This window comes from Aulostomus chinensis, chromosome 24, assembly GCF_037954235.1.
Source record: "Aulostomus chinensis isolate RoL2024-O1b breed Wild chromosome 24, RoL_Achi_v1.0, whole genome shotgun sequence".
In the NCBI taxonomy this organism is placed as follows: Eukaryota; Metazoa; Chordata; class Actinopteri; order Syngnathiformes; family Aulostomidae; genus Aulostomus; species Aulostomus chinensis.
In genome coordinates, this window is record NC_141343.1 from 11057501 (window position 1) to 11075410 (window position 17910).

The 17910-nt window shown below is 43.6% G+C and overlaps 1 protein-coding gene across 1 annotated transcript in view; it reads right to left on the reverse strand.

Moving 5' to 3' along the window:
- plcb3 (phospholipase C, beta 3 (phosphatidylinositol-specific)) overlaps positions 1-13216 on the reverse strand; it is a 57377-nt gene extending 44161 nt beyond the window's left edge. Inside the window, exon 1 of the mRNA XM_086196712.1 lies at positions 12611-13216. Within this exon, the coding sequence (XP_086052838.1) occupies positions 12611-12709 (99 nt within the window). The 5' untranslated portion in view covers positions 12710-13216. The remainder of the gene's footprint in view (positions 1-12610) is intronic.
- Between the last annotated feature and the right edge of the window lie 4694 nt (positions 13217-17910).

The following is a 17910-nucleotide window of genomic DNA, read 5'->3' on the forward strand; positions in this document are numbered from 1 at the left end:
TGCGCGAACCTGATCCAATTTGGACTGGGACTCAACTCCAGTTAATGCCTATCCGTTTCAAGTCCGCCACTGTGGGAGAAAGAGGACAATAAACCATGTCTTTCCTCTGATTTTCGTTCCCCTCGTTTGATTTATTTGGAAGACAATTATTTCTGTCACTAGGTCTTCCTCTGGCAGACTTTGTTTCTCTTCAATAAACATCAACAGGGTGGTTTGTGGATGGGGAATTCCAGTGGGACAAGACAAATCAGCCAACATACATTTACCCAGAGGGTTGTGATCTATAGACTCATGTGATCAGTACCAGAATGTTGGTACTGATCACAATTGCCTTTCTAGCAAATACAGGAAGGATGATGTGCGCCCACACACACATTTGCATGTTTTACATACCTGGCAGTTACCAGTTACTTTCCTGATGGGACTTTTCAACATCTCTCTCACACCTCTAAAATACACTCCCCTGTGGTCTCAAATGTTTGGTTTGTCATCCTGGGCTCTCATCTGCCTTTTTTCCTCTCCACTTGATAGATGAATTCGGATATTTTTTAGCATATCCTTTCCACGCACACTCGCACCCGGTTGCATTTTCTGTGTGTGAGAGTGGGTGGTATCTTTGTAACTGGACTTTACCCCACTCCTTAATTAACCACCATAGTAAAAAATAACATTGTTGCCACACTTTCTTCCTTCGTGTCTTGTTTTTTTTTCTTTTTCATGCCAATCATTCCACCAATCGCTTCAGTACTTTCCTTCTTTTGCTCCGTAATTGCTCGAGGGCCACTTCTGTCTGCAAACCCCCACCAGATGCCTGACAAACACACTCATTATCTGATCTTAATGACTCACATACACACATATCCAGACAGAGGCGGGACCTCCTTCTGAAACTTGGGACTTATTGGGAGAGACGGCAACTAGTGACCAACCCTGCTATTCTGCCACTAGCCTCACCACAAATGAATGTGTGTTTTAGACAGGCAGTCAGGAGAAAGCAATTAGCCTGACACTGATAAAGGTGGTTGATCTTAGTGTACCTTTGGTCTGTCATACAGTGAGGGGAAAAAAAAAAAAAAAAAAAAAGGTCCAGTGTGCACCTAAGTGTGTTTGAACTGCCTCTTTGGCAAGGAGGTAAAAGTTGATGAGAATTGGTAACCTTTGGACTCCAAAGACAAGGCAAGATGAACAGAGGACAGCGCCCAGAGAGGAAAATTAATCAATACAGGGACAACGACACAAGCAGGTCATTTAGGATAGTAGGATAGTACTTGTTGACGACTCGTTTATTCTATTCACCTACACCTAACCCTACCTAACGCCATTCTAGGATTGCGATTGTAAACTCTCGGTGCTCGCTGTGTTATACTGTGTAACTGTCGACTCAGGAACTGGGAGTCCTAACCAGCCAGTGGTCGTGTAGGCTAACACTAATGAGCAATACTAAAGTATACCGTATACACAAACTTTCATTCAAGGACACGTCAGCCGATTCTTGACCTGGGTCCTATTTTCCCAAGTTTTGGGTTTAAAATGGTTGATACGTACATTACGTACGTAACTGGTTCCAGTACTGGATGAGAGCACTGTGACTGGTAACTGTGAAACAGTTGTTACACACAGTTGGTAACAGTATCGGCAATTGTCTGCATCCAAGTCCTGTCGTTTAGCATTTTTTGTTTTCGCCACTGACACGTTCAGATTGTGTTTTCTGTGTAAGACAAGGCAATATTCTATTTTGGGGCTATTACCCTATTTTTCTGCAACATCGTTTCGTTTTGTTTTTTCTTGTCTTCATGTTCTTGTGCAACAGTAAATGTTAACTCCAAGTATTGGATGTCCCCTACTAAGAAGGCCAGGATATGCTTAAAACAAACATGTGCCGTCCCACTGTGTTGAACACAGATAGATAAATAGCTAGAGCAAATGCCAGGCTTGAACAAAGTGCCAAAGATTTTGCTCCTCCAAGATCAACACCTGACTGAGTAGGAAACTCAACGCAGTTTGTAGCACAGCTGCCAGGTGTTGGAGGTTAGCCCGGCATTGCCAGTACCAACCTCAATCTGGGACGAGTTTGGGAGAAGCTAAGAGGAGAACAAGAAAAACTATACCCGTATCCGCTTCTATTCACTCTGCAACGTATTCTCATGAAGCATTGATTTGGTGTCTTATGAAAGGTTATGCACATTTGTTGTGAATAATTGATGAACGGATCAGCGCACCTGTACTCACCCCTACAGTGAGAACCTCAAGCTAAATACTGGACATTCCTTTCATTCTTAATGGAAAAAAAAATAATATTTTAAGATAGTTCAGACATCACCCTGTTTATGATTTATTTGGGTAAGGAATGGGTTTGTGTTTCCGAACTGCAAATCTCCAGATACTCTCACTTTTGTTGTGAGAAAAACAGTAATGAACCTCCCAACTCCTACACTTTAAACACCTGGTTCTGTCATCAGAGAGATGGTTGTAAAAATATTTCTAAAAAAATCACTGAGTTTACTCCTTGGGGGGGGGGGGGGGGGGGAGCTCATTATTTCATAAGTTAAACACATATTCATAAGTGCGCAGAATGAATGAAAATACTACCCAGCAAACGTGAACCTCATGTGCAGTTCACGTCCAACTCTTGCAAATGCATTCAAGCCCACAGTCAAATGCTGTTGGATGCCACAGTAGAACCAAAAGCTCTTTTGGCCTCATGTTGCAACATAAGTTTGACCCGTTCTTTTGTATCCCAGTCTTCTAAATCCACTGTTTCACTTTCACGTTACTGCTGCTGATCAGCAGAACTGCATAAAGCCATGCTGCTTTAGACTGAAGGGGATGAGCCCTGATGTGCGCAACATCTTTGGCCAAGGCTGAAATAAGATGGATCGGGATTCTTGGGACAGACGGCGCATGCGGAAGTGCTGACTGAAAAGGGAGTCAATGTTAAAATGCGTTCAATTTATTTATTTTGAACTTGACATTGACATTCATGGAATTTCAATTGTATGGGCCCAGAGTAACAAATGGCCACATCCCTAGAGGAAGGAGAGTAGGATCAATAGAGGGCAAGCAATAGCCAGAGAGGAAACGACAAAAAAGACAGGAGCAATAGGGAGGAGGCGCATGTGGTGGAAATTTGACTAAGAGAGGACAAATTGGGATGGTAAGCACCAGTCTAGATGTTGGTATTGCACTTCGCATGTGGCTGCCGCTGACCTTCCACCTCCTTCTCTGTGCCTCCCTCCATCGATCCTTTGTTTCTCACCACTCTGTCAGGATGTCAGTGGTGTTTCTCAGCGTGGCGTCAGGCCTTTGCGCAAACATGTTTTCCTCCCTACATCTTCTCCTTCTCTTTCTTTCTCCACACTCAATTTACGGAGTGTTGCTTCCATGCACCCATTTACCGCTAAACATGACATCCACAAGTAGAGCCCCCACTCTTTCTTGGAAGGTCATGATGCCTTTCTGAAGTGTTCTGGAACAATTGGACTCTTTCCTAGGAGAGCAATCCAAAATTAAAGGCCTGATTCCTGTAGTTTTTCACGCAGTCTCCTCTGAACAGTTGACGTAGAGACGTGTCTGCTACTAGAACTCTGTGTGGCATTAATCTGAGCTCTAATCTGAGGTGCTGTTAACTTGTGATTTCTGAGGCTGGCGACTCGGATGAACTCATCCTCAGCAGCAGAGGAGACTCTTGGGAGAAGAAGGACTTATTGGCAGTGTAGCAGCAAAGAAACCATGACTGAGAGAGAAAAATAGAGTGAAACACCTGAAATTTGCAAAAGAGCACAAGAAATGGACCGAGGAAGGCTGGTATAAAGTGTTGTGGACTGATGAGTCTGAGATTGAACAGTTTTGCAACAAGCAAAGAGTGCAAATTAGACTGAGGGAGGGGGAGCGATATAAAAATGATTGTCTCTTGCTAACATTTAAACACGGAGGGGGTAGAATTATAGTGTGGGTTACCATTTCCACCTCAGGAACAGGTGACTTAATGAAAATTGATGGCATCATGGATAAGAAGGTTTTGGGTGAGTCATGGAGTACCAGCAGGGAGTCCTCTTATTTGGCCTGGATTTATTTTCCAAGAGGACAATGACCCTAAACATTCATCTAATTAAAGCCAGAACTACCTGTGACATAAGGATTCTGCTGGAACATTAAAAATGATGGACTGGCCCCCTCAAAGTCCGGACCACAACCCCGTCGAGCAAATTTCGGGCGAGTTGGGAAATAAACTGGACAGATCTATGGTACGTTCAAAGGAAAGCCTTTGGCTTGAGTTGTGGAAGGCGTGGGATAATATCAGTGTTTAGGTTCTCGGGACATACAGTGACACGTTGCCGAGCGATGTGCTGCTGTGATTGCTGGAGAAGGTGGACATAACAAACATTCATGTCAAAAGTGTATATAAACAGTAGGACGCCATCAGAGGATTTGTTGTCCTCAGAGTAACCGTCTACATGTTTCATGAACATTATGAAATGTAATCTTATTTTGGAGGCAAAAGAGGCCAGTCTTTTCAGAGCTGCCAGGTGTCTGAATAATTTGGCCACTGTGTGTGTGTGTGTGTGTGTGTGTGTAAAAGTATACACACACACACAAATTTGATATATTATTCACACACAAATTATATATATTACTTATCACAGACTGAGTGGATAGTCTGTTGATCTACACAATCCACAGCAACATATATATTCGCAAATCATGTCATGTTCTGAGCGACGTACTCACGTGTGCCGTTTGTATGAAACGCGAACTGTGGCGGGTAAATATGCCGATTAAAAACGTTGCACATGGAAGTAATGTCGGTGTTTATTTGCAAACAGAGCAAGGAGGTAAGATTCAATCGCAGGAAACACACTTGAATACACTCAGCAGAGCTGTTCAGTTATGATCAGAACATGTAATTATTATGCGATTACAATTTTCTTTCTTATTTGAAATAATTTGGGGAATAATTTTGTGTGCGACTACTGTGTAATTTTTGGACATTTATTGCTGCCGACTATATTAATTAACCCTATTACATGTTGTGACATAAGTGGTTCATTAGTGATAGTTAAGTCAGTCTCGTCTTGTCATCTTTCTACAAGAGAAAGTTTTGAAAATGTATCAGTAAAATTTAACGTTCCCCACGCCCAGCTGCAACGCTGCCCAGGGTTGGAATTTCATATCAATCAATCTCTTCACGCTCGTGGTCTTAATAACGCATGGAGGGTTTCACCCCAAGCCCAGCACCCTGAATTTGTACACTGAGCAGAGCGAGGAAGGCTAAAGCTTGGTTTATGCTTCTGCGTAGACCCTACGCCGTCATTGAGCATTCGAAGTTCTGCGTCGAGGGAACGCGTTGCTCTGCAATTCACCGCCAAGCCGCTAGGGGGGTGTGGCTGTGTCTTTGTATGGTTTGGGGGCTCTTGTCGGATTCCAAAACAAAACTATTTACAACAGGATGTCCAGTGCTTTTCTTTGAACGACTGTTTGCTTTCATGAAACAAACTGTAAACTTTGAACATGAACATTTTCTTCCGGAGACGCACGTATTTGTCGCGGAGGTTCTTCCACCTCCTCATGCATTTGGCGACCTCCTCTGATTGGACCAATCACAGTCCTTGACGTTCGCATCACAACGCTTCAACGCGACTCCGTAGGGTCCGCGTAGACGGCGTAGGTGCGTCATCACCGCGACGCAGAAGCACAAACCAGGCTTAAGGACTGGCGAGCGTCCACGTCCAGGGCTGAACAACCGAGATCCAGAAATGTATGAGGAAGATAGACCCAGAGCTGTACTAGGAAGTGAATACCCAAGGCAGCAGAAACCCAACAACGCAGAGGAGGAAGATGACCCTTCATAGACCCATCAAGATAGAAGCCAGGGCCCCTCAAGGGCATCGTTCCAGGGTTGCAGGAGGATTTTATGTATATGTGTATATATATATATATATATATATATTCAATATTTTACATTCCGAGTTTTGTGGCAAAGATGAGACCTGTAAGTTCCAACATATGTGTTTTGTGCGAGCGTTTTTCGCTGTCCCTTTTCCACAGGCGTCTACTCCTCTGCTGCTTGCTCAAGAAGAACTCTCCGTTCTCCCCATTCCGTAGAGTGCACCTCAATACAGACGGTGACAGCTTTAACCATGGCATAAAATCCCCACCTTGACGGGGGTGTCTACGTTCCAGCACCACTAAAACTAATTGGATATTATATCTTGTTTGTTTAATTTGTCAAGGACAAAGTTTCAGGGTTTATGTGCCTGACCTTTTTCTGGGCAGAAACAGTGATTGTTCTGGTTTCCTGACGACAACTCCCAGATGCTGAACCCGTCTTTTAACAACCGGTATTAGCATCTGTAATATAGCTGTAGAGAACTTGGTTTCAATGGACGACCGGCGCGATGTAAATTTTCAGACGTGGATCCAGACAGAAAGGAATCAAAGTCAAAAACACAAAGTATCTCCTAAATTGATGAGGGTCTAAAAACAAACAAACAAACAAACAAAAACGCTGATCCACTTTAAGCGTATTGATAAATGGGGAGGAATCGTTTGGACTGATACTGCACGCACCAGTGTCATTTTTGTGTTTAGCAGGGTCTTCTGGGTCTTTCAAGGTCAGGCATCCTTGGCGTCTAAAGAGGAGCAAAAAACTCAAAAGAGAATCTCGAAATTCTGTTCAATTATAAACAACTTGGAGAGTCCATGTGACTTTATTTATGAGGACTGGTTTGCATGTAATGGAGCAATGGGAATGGAAATGAGTCAAATCCAAATATGTGGGACAAAAAAATCTGACTTTTGCTACGCAGCTCCAACCAAGTAAAAAAATATGTTAAATTTTAACTTGAATTAACGCTTACAGGGTGGGTTTTGAAAGCGTATGGACTACAAAGAGGCTACGGAGAAGTGGCACAGCAGGAGTTGCTTTGAATAGTTGGTGCGAATGAAATTCAGCTGAATGAATTCGAGAGAAGAGGTAACAAGTGTTCCTGCTAGGGGAAAAGATGATTATTCATCTTTTGGTAAGGAAATATATGAAGGCACTCCACAATATGTTGAAGCCAAGCTCCCCTTCTGACAAACTAAACTGTCTGTTTAATGGGATGCTTGAGAGGAATTTTAACTGAGTTCCAGTTGGAATTTGGTTAAATTGAATTGTAGGCAAGCCACAGAGGGTGAAGCGGCAGAGAGAGAGAGAGAGAGAGAGAGAGAGAGAGAGAGAGAGAGAGAGAGCCTTACAATAAACTCAAACAGGAAGTCATTCAGTATGAAACACACACCCAAGACAAAACAAGAGAACACACACACACACACACACACAAATACTGAAACACAGTGGAGAGAAGGTCAATTTAGAATGCATTCTTCCTCCTCCCCCCTGCATGAGTCAGTGTGTGTGTGTGTGTGTGTGTGTGTGTGTGTGTGTGTGTGTGTGTGTGCGTGTGTGGTGTGTGTATCCTGTACTTGAGGAACAGAATTCATATCTAACCAACAAAGTGAGGACATTTTTGGAAAGAGAGGGCATTTTAGCCAGTCCTCACATCTTCAAAGGGCTGTTTGAAGGTCAAGATTTGTTTTTAGGGTCAGGGTTCGAAAAAAAGTCTGTAGTCAGGATTAGGGTCAGGGTTATGTGAATGAAGGTCCTCACAAACACATAAACGTGTGTGTGTGTGTGTGTGTGTGTAACTGTGTCATTTGATGAGCCTACAGTAGAATTCCCAAAGGCCATTGTGAAACAGAGATCTTCTTGTAAGAGCCAAAGATCCTCCAAAGCAATAAAAGCAGGAAGTGACTACTACAGAGCTCTAAGGGGTGAAGGAAAACAGAGGATGAGGAGTGAAGGGATGGCAAGAGAAGAGAAGGAGAAGATTAAGGGATGAGGAATGCACAGATAGGCATGACGGTAAAGAGAGATGAGGTCAAAAGTGGGATTTTCATGTCCACAAACCTCACTGCCCTCCGGCACCTTCATTGTGAGTTGTGTCTCCAATCTTTTCTCACTTTGCCAAGGCCTTAAAAGGAATACACAACATTTTTGATACCCAATTCATATCTGAGCTCCTTCTGAGAATGTTGCTGCTCTTTTCATAGTTAAAATTAATCCAGGTCTTGGAAATTGCTAAAATAACCACTTATATATGACTGTACAGAATTTAAGCCTCGAAAAGGGGATATTGTAAGTGTACTTAAGTGCACTTAGGAGTTTATGCCAAATTTAAAGTAAAAGAGGGGGATCATTGAGAAGATAGTCTTTACTGTCGTGTGATAGCGAACAGTATGAGCTTAACAAGGAACACCTGACAGGACAAAATAGTCTGATTCTTCACTAAGATTCTGCAAGCCTCGTTTCTCCTCAGTCAGGGCGCCTTTCCACCGGTCAGGTTGGTTTGGCCCCGTTTCCACCGGTCAGGTTGGTTTGGCCCCGTTTCCACCGGCCCCAACGAACCGTTACCATTTTGGTCCCTGCTCCGCTGGGGTTCCAAGCGGGGACTAAAATGTGACGTAAACACGTAGCGGGGCTCTGATTGGGTAACTCGCCTGCTTCCGTCGTCTACTTGGTATCATCTTGGCCTCGGCGGAATACTGGTCGCTCGCTTGGTGGAGTCTTTTATTCTTTTCTCGGCTGTTCTGTTTCACCGCTTGAAGCCTTGCCCGTCTGTCGTCCCTCACTTTTAGTTGAAGCAAAAACCACAGACCGAGCAACAGGCAGAACGCTGCCTCCGTGTCCTCCATTGTTGTTGTTGTGTCACACACAAATTACGCCGGGGAACTCTCGGCCGATGAGTCCACAAATGCTGACGCGGTACCCAGTGCTGGTGGAAACGCACCCGTACCGAGCCGAAGTGAGGCAGTGGAAACGCGCCTGTAGTCAGATTTCCATTCCAGTGTCACAAATTTTCTGAAAATTCGTAGAGGACAATGCAAACTGATGGCCATTTCCATTACTGGTAGTTGAACATTAGCTCATCGCTTCATTGGGACAATCACTGAGCCTCTCTCTCTGTCAAGGCGTTTTTGTTTCCAATGAAGCACACAAATTATAGCACTCAAGTTTGTGTTGAGACTTTTCTTTCCCCCAAAATTCAGTTTCGGTTACTTTAAAATGTACATAGAAATTAGTTAGCGTTCAAAGATCTCATACCGCAATGCGCAGACATGATCACGCATTGACAAACTAGATAGCCAGCTACATAAATACTCCAAAAAACATTGCAATAGGTAGTAGATCCAGAATACAATCAAGTTTATTTCTAGAAAAACCCAAATCATCTTCCTTCAGCCGCGATTACATCCACAATTCACTTCTTCAATTATCCAGTACCTAGAGATTTAACGTACAAGAGAGAAAGTCCTCAAATTCGTCAGTTGTTGCTGGGGAAGCGCTCCACTGATTAATTTGTGAATTCTTCATAGCAGGAAATTCGATTTCTGTTAGTTTCCCCTCCATCTCTTCTCCATAATTCCCAATTTAATTTTTTGCAGGGGGAGAGGGGGGGGGGGTGAAAGACAGATGAGGAGAGCACATGCAGATGTTTCGGAGTGTTCACACACTTAAATCGCCAGCATGAACAACTTCCTGGGAATTCCCTTTGTGATGAGAGACAGAGAGGGAGTGTGTGGGTGAGAAGCAGAGAGAGAAAGAGGGAGAGAGAGAGAGAGGGAGAGAGAGAGAGAAAGGAAATCAAAAGGACATGGCATTCGCTGTTTGCGTGACAAGACCCTTCTTCTCAGGCCAGACACACACACACACACACCATGACATTGTTACAATGTGTGTTGGGCTCTGTTGCTGACAAGTCGCTTTACTTTCAACAATAAAGCAGCTCCTCGATCTGGATGCATAACCTCACACTTTGAGGAGGTGTACAGGGCATTCAGGGATGTCAAATGCGATGCGCAGGTGGAAAACCAATGATCAGAGCACGGCTGTTCCGTCTGGAGTTGATCTGCAATGCAACGTCGCATTTGCAGAAGTGAGTCTAAATCAACGCCTGCTATTTTCACAGTCGCAAGTTTCACATGTCGCAGCAAAAGTGACTTAGGAAAGCAATACCTCTGAATCAAAGCCGCAATGGTTTTCCTGACGTGAGTGGGTTTTTTTTTTGTTTTTTTTTTGGCGCCTGAGCCCAACCAGACCTTCGGCTTAGCGCCGACGCATCAGGATTTTCCCGATGGTTTGAACATCACGCAAGGGTTCGTCATCGATGTAAATGTTTTTGTTTTTGTTCGTGTGAAATGTGGTATTTGGTCGCGTGTGCTCGACACCAAAGTTCATGGAAGGGATTTGTGTGCGCACAGCACTTTGTCCCAGCACAGACTGGTAAAATGGGTTTCGTACCGGTGATGGGCACGCCATCATTCGCAATTCAAAAGCTTCGCAGTCAATTCATTCCAGCGGAATTTGCCACGAAAGCGTGTTTTTGGTTTTTTTTTTGTTCAATTGAAACATCAACATGTGAATAAAATAGACACGCGGACTTTTGTACCTTTGTTGTGCAAGCACATGATTCTGGAATAAAATTCATTAAAAAAAAAAGAAAAAGATATTATGTTGCAATTCTTTGTAAATATTACAAAAAATGCACGACTGAATGCTTTATCAAGATCTCATTACGGAAGGCAAAACTCCTTTTTTTCCCCCGAAGTCTTGTTTACAAATCCAAACGTTTTGCGACGTTCGTTTGCTAATCAAAGGTCTTGTTTGCACATTCAATCAAGTCCGTGTACAAATCAACAAGTTTTACTCGCTCTTGAGCAATCAAAGCAAGTTTGCGTGCCAAAAAAAAAAAAAAAAAAATTTTTAAATTTCAGATTTGCAAGCGTTAACGTTTTATTTGTCATGACATTTTTTGGGGACTCACAAACAAAAGCTGACACCTTTTCAATCAAAATTCTATTTTACTTTGCAATAAAACAGATTTTTGATCGGACTGTTTTGCTTTCAAGTATTTTTATTTTTCCTACTGCGAACTTGTTTTGTCTGCTTACACACACACAAAAAAAGAATAAATAACTCCACAGAACATAGATTTCAGAAAACGGGTGCATAATGTGAGGAAAGTGTCGATGAAAACTATAAGGAGTAGGGAAAAAAAATCAAAACAAAAAGGTGGATTAAAACAAATGTGTAGCAACCATCAACGTTTGAAACACAGCTACAGTTGACATCACACGCATCCCAAGAAACAACCTGCAATACGCATTGAAGAAGGGAGATATAACACATGCAAACATGGAGTGTACCATCACTAGATCGTGGCGTTATCGTTAACATTCTTTCTCAAGTCCATCCATCCATCCAACAACTGCTTATCCTGTTTCAGTGTTGTGTGTGTGTGTGTGTGTGTGTGTGTGTGTGTGGGATGGGGGCATTGAAACCTAGCTCAGCTGCACCCAGGTGCACCCAGGAAAGGTTGCCAGTCCATCGCAAGGCCACACATAAAGACACACACCACCACTCAAGACTCACATGCCGGCTTCTTTTTGGAGACTCCTATTAACCTAACGAGCATGTGTTTGGCATTTGGGAGGAAGCCGGAGGACCCAGAGAGAACCTTACACAGACAGGGGAGAACGCGCACAGCCTGCGCCAACAACCCTCAGCGGCGCACCACTGCGCCACTGAAGTAGTTCAAATTCACAGTGATTCCAATCTGATTTGGTCTTTACTGAAAAACGTATAATGAATGAGAGACTGAAACTGGAAGGGGACACATTTCCCAGCCAAATTGCGCAACCCAACCTTTCAAAGCAGTGCACGCGCAAGCACACAACAAGGACTTCAGATCTATTACCTACACTTGAGATCATATTTTTTTTCAAAGTACAAAGTTCCTTTCTACAATTTGAGGATTGGGATGATGTTCGTTCTCTCTCTCCCTCTCTATGTCAGACACACACCTGAATTTCTGCTTCAAACCCCAGACAAGAGGTCACCAAATCGAAGACAGAGGCCTGCAGTTGGAGCCTCAGTCAGCAGCTTGGTTAATCATTGACTCAGACACACGGACACACGCATACCTACTTTATTGATGAGGACTGTAAATGTCCTCAACACACATGCGCGGGTACTAAATTATTATGGCCAGTGGCACCAGGTAGGCCATCAAGGGCTCCAACTGCAAGAAAATTGACCAAAACCTGTGCGATGCCTAATTCATTTACTGACACACATTAAGAGAATTAGAAAAAAAAAATGATCAAGTAACGTGTGGAAGTTTGATCTGCACCGACATGTTTCAGACAGGTGCTTTCTCCTTTATAAAGGAGAGGAAGAAAGGGGGGCGTACGAAGGCGTCTGAGTTCAACCTGAGCCTGAGGAAACCGGCTCGACCAGATTTCTACACAACAGTCAAGCCCTGCTGGCACCTACAAGTTTGGTTGTTTTTTTTTTTTGGTTTTGTTTTGGTTTTGTTTTGTTTTCCCCTGTAGTATCTGATAGACTCACCCAAGCATGCAGAATGGTAATCTTCGTGTTATGCGCGGAGTTGAGAGATTCTATTCACACCTGCACACATGATCTGTCTACACGTCATGTCTCATGTTGTGTTCGTGGGTGAGCACATACGAACTATCTGAACTGAGCGAGTTCACTTGTGTGGAACTTTCTCACCTCGTCCCATTTGATGAACTTGCCCCCTTTCTTCAGCGCCTCGTGGACGGACACGGGTTTGAGCTGCAGCGCGTGGACTCCCGGCTTGGCCCCGGCCATGGCGAGGGACTCCCTGCCCGGCTGCCAACGCCTAAACTCCGGCTACAGCGAGCTGCACTCCTCGGAAGCAGCGAACGCTCCTCGGTGCTCTACCTCCAACCAGCGGCGTCTTCTCTCTTCCGGGGAGAAAGTGAACTCAGTTTGAAGGGGGAGAAGAAACCTTTCCAGCGCGTCCTACACGAGTTGGTGACGCTTCCCGTGAGTTTGAAGAAATAACATGAGTAGCGAAATCTGGAGAGAAACGGTTCAGCGCGCACCGCCGCTGTCTGCTCCTCGTCAATGCAACGCGGCGGTGGCGCACCTATAATTCCTCTTTTTATTCTGGCCCTTGATTCCGATGTTTTTTTTAATTTATGCTGTATCCTTTACTCGCACCCTTGAGCCCGCAGAGAGATCCTCTTCTTCTTTCTGCTCATCTGCTCTCCCCCCTTACTTCTATAGACTCTACGCTCCCCTACCAACTTTCCCTGCTTCCTCCTGACTGTCTTGTCGCCGCCGACGCGTTTCTTCTTCTCTCCTCCTCCTCTCCTCCCTGCATGTTTTCTGTGAAAAAAGAGAAGAATATTGGAGAGAAAAGGGGGGGGGGGGGGGGCAAATAGCGCGGAGTGAATGAGAAATGAGGGGGAGTCACGGAGGTTGTGTAAAACGGGTGGGTTTTTAATTGTTTTCTGTCCTAATACCTCGTGCGGTCTGCAAGCGGTTCATGATGCCAGCACTGCTTTGTACAGCTTCACACAGATGTTGTTTGTATGAACATGCACGAAGAGTAAAATAATTCACGAATTGTTGTAATGGCAGTGAAATATTTTAAAGAAGCCAATATTTTACTTAAGCGATATTCACGTCTCCCCCCCCCCCCCCGGACGGAGCCTCGTTTTAGTTTTGAAGGAGTAAATATACATTTAAAATATGAATTAAGTGATTTTATTTCTCAATGTCGCCACCTAGTGGTGCCAAAGAGCATATATTTTTAGTTTTGAGTGTACAAAGAATTAGCATGTGTCTGCAGAGCCGGAGGCTTCAGTTTCAGCACCGCATTTCTGGGATCGCTATTTTGGGACCCGTGTTTGTGTGTGTGTGTGTGTGTGTGTGTGTGTGTGTGTGTTAAATCGTTGAGAAGTGTTAAAAAATGATAAGATGGAGGACGATATCGCGTGACTACAGAGTTCGAAACTAACTCGTTTGTTTAACGTGATCAAACTTTTAATTTTTTTTCCAATTTGGAAATAAAAAATGCCATGTTTTGATACAACATATGACTGCATTTATTTCTGATAGTCTAAAACGTCACCACAACATTCATATGTAAGCTTATTTTTCGCTATTTTGTTGTAAAATAATTTAGAAACCTGCTTGGGTTATGTGGTCAACACTGATAAATAATTTTAGCATGTGCTATTAAATACACCTGGAAAGGACAATGAAACATTAATATGACTTGCAGTATCTCACGGTGCTCAGAACGTTTTCATTACCAAAACATGGTAAACGTAGCCATTTAAGCTAGAACTGACTTATGTATTATGCATATTAACTTAAGGAAATATGTTATAACAGAAAATGCATTGCATTGCCTGAGGATGCAATGGTCAAGAGTCCAATTACAATACATTAGAAACTGTTCAGGTGAAAGGTTAACGGTGTTGTGAGAAGGAATTTCGTAGCGTAGCATAACGTTAGCTTGTGAAACAGTAAACAACAACAGCCAAGCTATATGAAACATTTCACTTCCCCTTTAAGTATAAATGCCAACCATTTATGAAATAATGATAATAATAATAATAATAATAATAATATGTCACCTTGGGGTGGCACGGTGGTGCAGTGGTCAGCACTGTCCCCTCACAGCAAGAAGGTCCCAGGTTTCGAGCTTCTGCTCCAGCACGGGATCTTTCGGTGTGGAGTCTCCATGTTCTCCCTGTTCCTGCGTGGGTTCTCTCTGGTACTCCAGCTTCCTCCCACAGTCCAAAGACATCAAGAGGGGATGAGGCTGATTGATACTCTAAATTGAAGGATGGATGGAAGGATGGATTTTAGATTCCTGAAAGGAGCCACACTCTGCCTTGTTGACAGCGCTGCAAACCCTTGGCCTTCATGATGTCTTCACCTGTTGGGCCAAAGAAGCCAATTGTTAATCAGTGAGCTGTACAGTGAGCAGCCTTTTGAGGGTCAAGCTGGGTGATATTCTACTTTTCCATCCAACCATCCGTCCATTTCATATTCCACCGCTTATCCTGTTAAGGGTCATGGGGGGGTGGAGCCTATCCCTGCAGCCTTCAGGTGAGAGGTGAGGTTCACCCTGGACAGGTCACCAGTCCATCACAGGACCAACACATAGAGACAGACAACCATTCACAGTCACACCTACGGTCAATTTAGAGTATCAATCAGCCTCGTCCCCTCTTGATGTCTTTGGACTGTGGGAGGAAGCTGGAGTACCAGAGAGAACCCACACAGGAACAGGGAGAACATGCAGACTCCACACAGAAAGATCCCATGCTGGAGCCGGGGCTTGAACCTGGAACCTTCTTGCTGTGAGGCCACAGTGCGGACCACTGCACCACCGTGCCGCCACAGTGCTGACCACTGCACCGCCGTGCCGCCTTGTTAATAACTCATTTTTGAACAAAGCCCTTCACATGTTTAAAAATGAAGGCACTAAGTGTCAGATAATCATGTTAAACAATGCCAAAGCATGATACAATGAGATACGTGTATTTTGAAGTAAGCCCTGCAGTTTTTCAGTGGGCTTTGCATACTGTATGTACGTCTTGATGTCACTGAGGTAAAAGTTGTTTTTTTCGGATGTGGGGAAACTTAACTTTGTTTAGCTTTCCCAAAGCAGCAAGCACCAGGCAAAAGTCCTTACAGTTGCTCTTCCGGGAGCATAAAGGAAAAATACCTGAGTATTTTTGTTTGTTTTCATAACCTGGCCAGTGCGAGCTTTAATAAGCAGCTTGCCTGATGCTAAAGGAAAGCAATGTTTTCATCGCTCGGTTGCGTTGGAGAGTTAGAAGTCCAAGCTTTAAATAACACATCACCAGTTTCCCCAGCTGTGTTTATTTTGTGTTAGTAATCGGACAAAAAGATAGTTATCAACATTCTGCATTTACTCTGAACTCCTACACCAGCGAAATGGCTGATGGCGGCATTGGAAGTCTTCAGAACGGTGACCAGTCATGGCAGAGTTGGTTCGGTGGAAGGCACACACAGAGGGAGACGGGGAAATCCACGGTGCCCCAAAGATCTACAAAACCTTCTCTGTGGTTAATCATGTCTACCTGCGCTATAGGAGACCAAATCCATTGCAGAGACACACACAAAAAAAAAGTTTTTTACATGTCCTTTTCAGAAGCGATCAGTTCCAAGTGGAACAAAGTCCTTCTCCCTCACGCTAAAACATGTTTCCACTCGTCTTTGTTCCCGTCCTGTTGTCAAACCAGTTGTTTCACCTCAAATCACGTGGACGCTCACTCCACGAGAAATATGAATGCACCAGCTTGTCGTAATTTATCACTTATGTCAGCAGAGGGCACCGCTGCGCAACAAAACTCCATAATTTTGCTACAAAGGAGGTAAGCGTCGGACTCGTTTGAAGGTGGTCTGTGCTCCGCCATGTCCCAACATCACCAAAACTAGTTTTGCACTTCTTCTTTTGGGCACGATTACTTAACAATTAGTCAATTACTGAATATCCACAGTAACCTCTGTAGCATCATTTAGCCACTTGTTAGCCAACATCATTTTCAGGGTTTGAACCGTCTGAAAACGCAAAATCCCTCTTCGGTCTACATCGAAGACCTGCGGTGAGGCGCTTTGTTTCGAAGAAAGGAATATAGTTTCTCTTGTAGCCAATACCACTCTTAGCCACTTAGCTTAGCATTTACAAATGGAAGGAACACTGGAATAAGAGGAACAAAATTGTGCGAGGACTATGCGTGTTTTTCGTATAGCTTCCAAGAATTAACGGAGTAATTGTTTGTCGCCGCTTTATTTTTTTTTAAATAAATTTGTTGACAGATTGCTCGTGGTAAATGTTGAGACGCACTAAAAAAACAAAAAACAAAAACAAAACAGTTATAGGGAGGAATGGGAGTCAAGCAGCCGCGCTGAAAGATCATGAAGGTGCATTGTTAAACAGTCATCAGTTAACTTTCCCTCTTCAGGATATCGTGTTTTACAAAGCTTGAGAGTAGAGGAGGCTGCACAGTTACAGTCCAGTCCAAATCCTGCTGCCAGGCAACGTTACAACTTGGTCTTCTTACAAAAAAAACAACCCAAAAAAAAAAAACAACAACGCAGCAACAGATTTTTTGGCAACCATTGCTGTTCTCCAACTCCCTAACTACACTCGTCAGGAATGTGTGCTATGCTGTAGCCTGCTGACTTACTGAAAGTTTTGACCAAACCACGACGAGGAAAAGGAGATGGGATCAGAAATAAATCTGTCATAAGCATATAATTCCTTATTTGTATGAAGAAACTTCCATTGTCAAACCAGAATAGGTGGAGATGGGGAGAAAATTCACGTCTCCGGTTGGTAAAGAGACGATTTTGGAGTCAGCGGTTGAGGCAGCTGTAAGGGAAATGAATAATGGCTGCGTCATAAATGTAGAATTAAGTTACAAAGTATAACGTGTGTTTTTCACTCAGCTTCGTAGTGCTTGGCTCCGTGAGAGCTCTCACCAGCTCCAGATCTAACGAGTGTTCTCTGGGACAAAGACGGAGGGCCTCAGCTGTGACATCAACAACACATGAATGAGTAAATAAAGGAATGCTAATATGAAATCAATTATTAAGTATGAAGTAGCTAAGATTTTATCACTTGTTTTTAAGATTTGAATAGGAGTGCTTGACTCCTTGACACCATCTTTTATTGTGACACTCGGGAGTTCATTTCTTTTACTGTTGTTCTCTTCGACTGACTGTTTATCAAGCCTTCATATTTTATTCGCCTTTTAGAGCATGTTCGGCAGTTTGGTAAACCGCAGTTCTTTTTAAATGTGCTTGACCCGATACTTCATAATGACCGTTCCTATAATTGATGAAATCGATAGCTTGTGTAACCTGTCGTTCGAGCCACTGCGTTTCTTTGACCCTCCTTTTCCGCAGCGGCTCTGCAAAGAATCTGAGTTTTTCGCAACTAAGGATGACGGTGCCACAGTTAAGCACAAGTTTCGACCTGAATTGTGTTCCGGTTT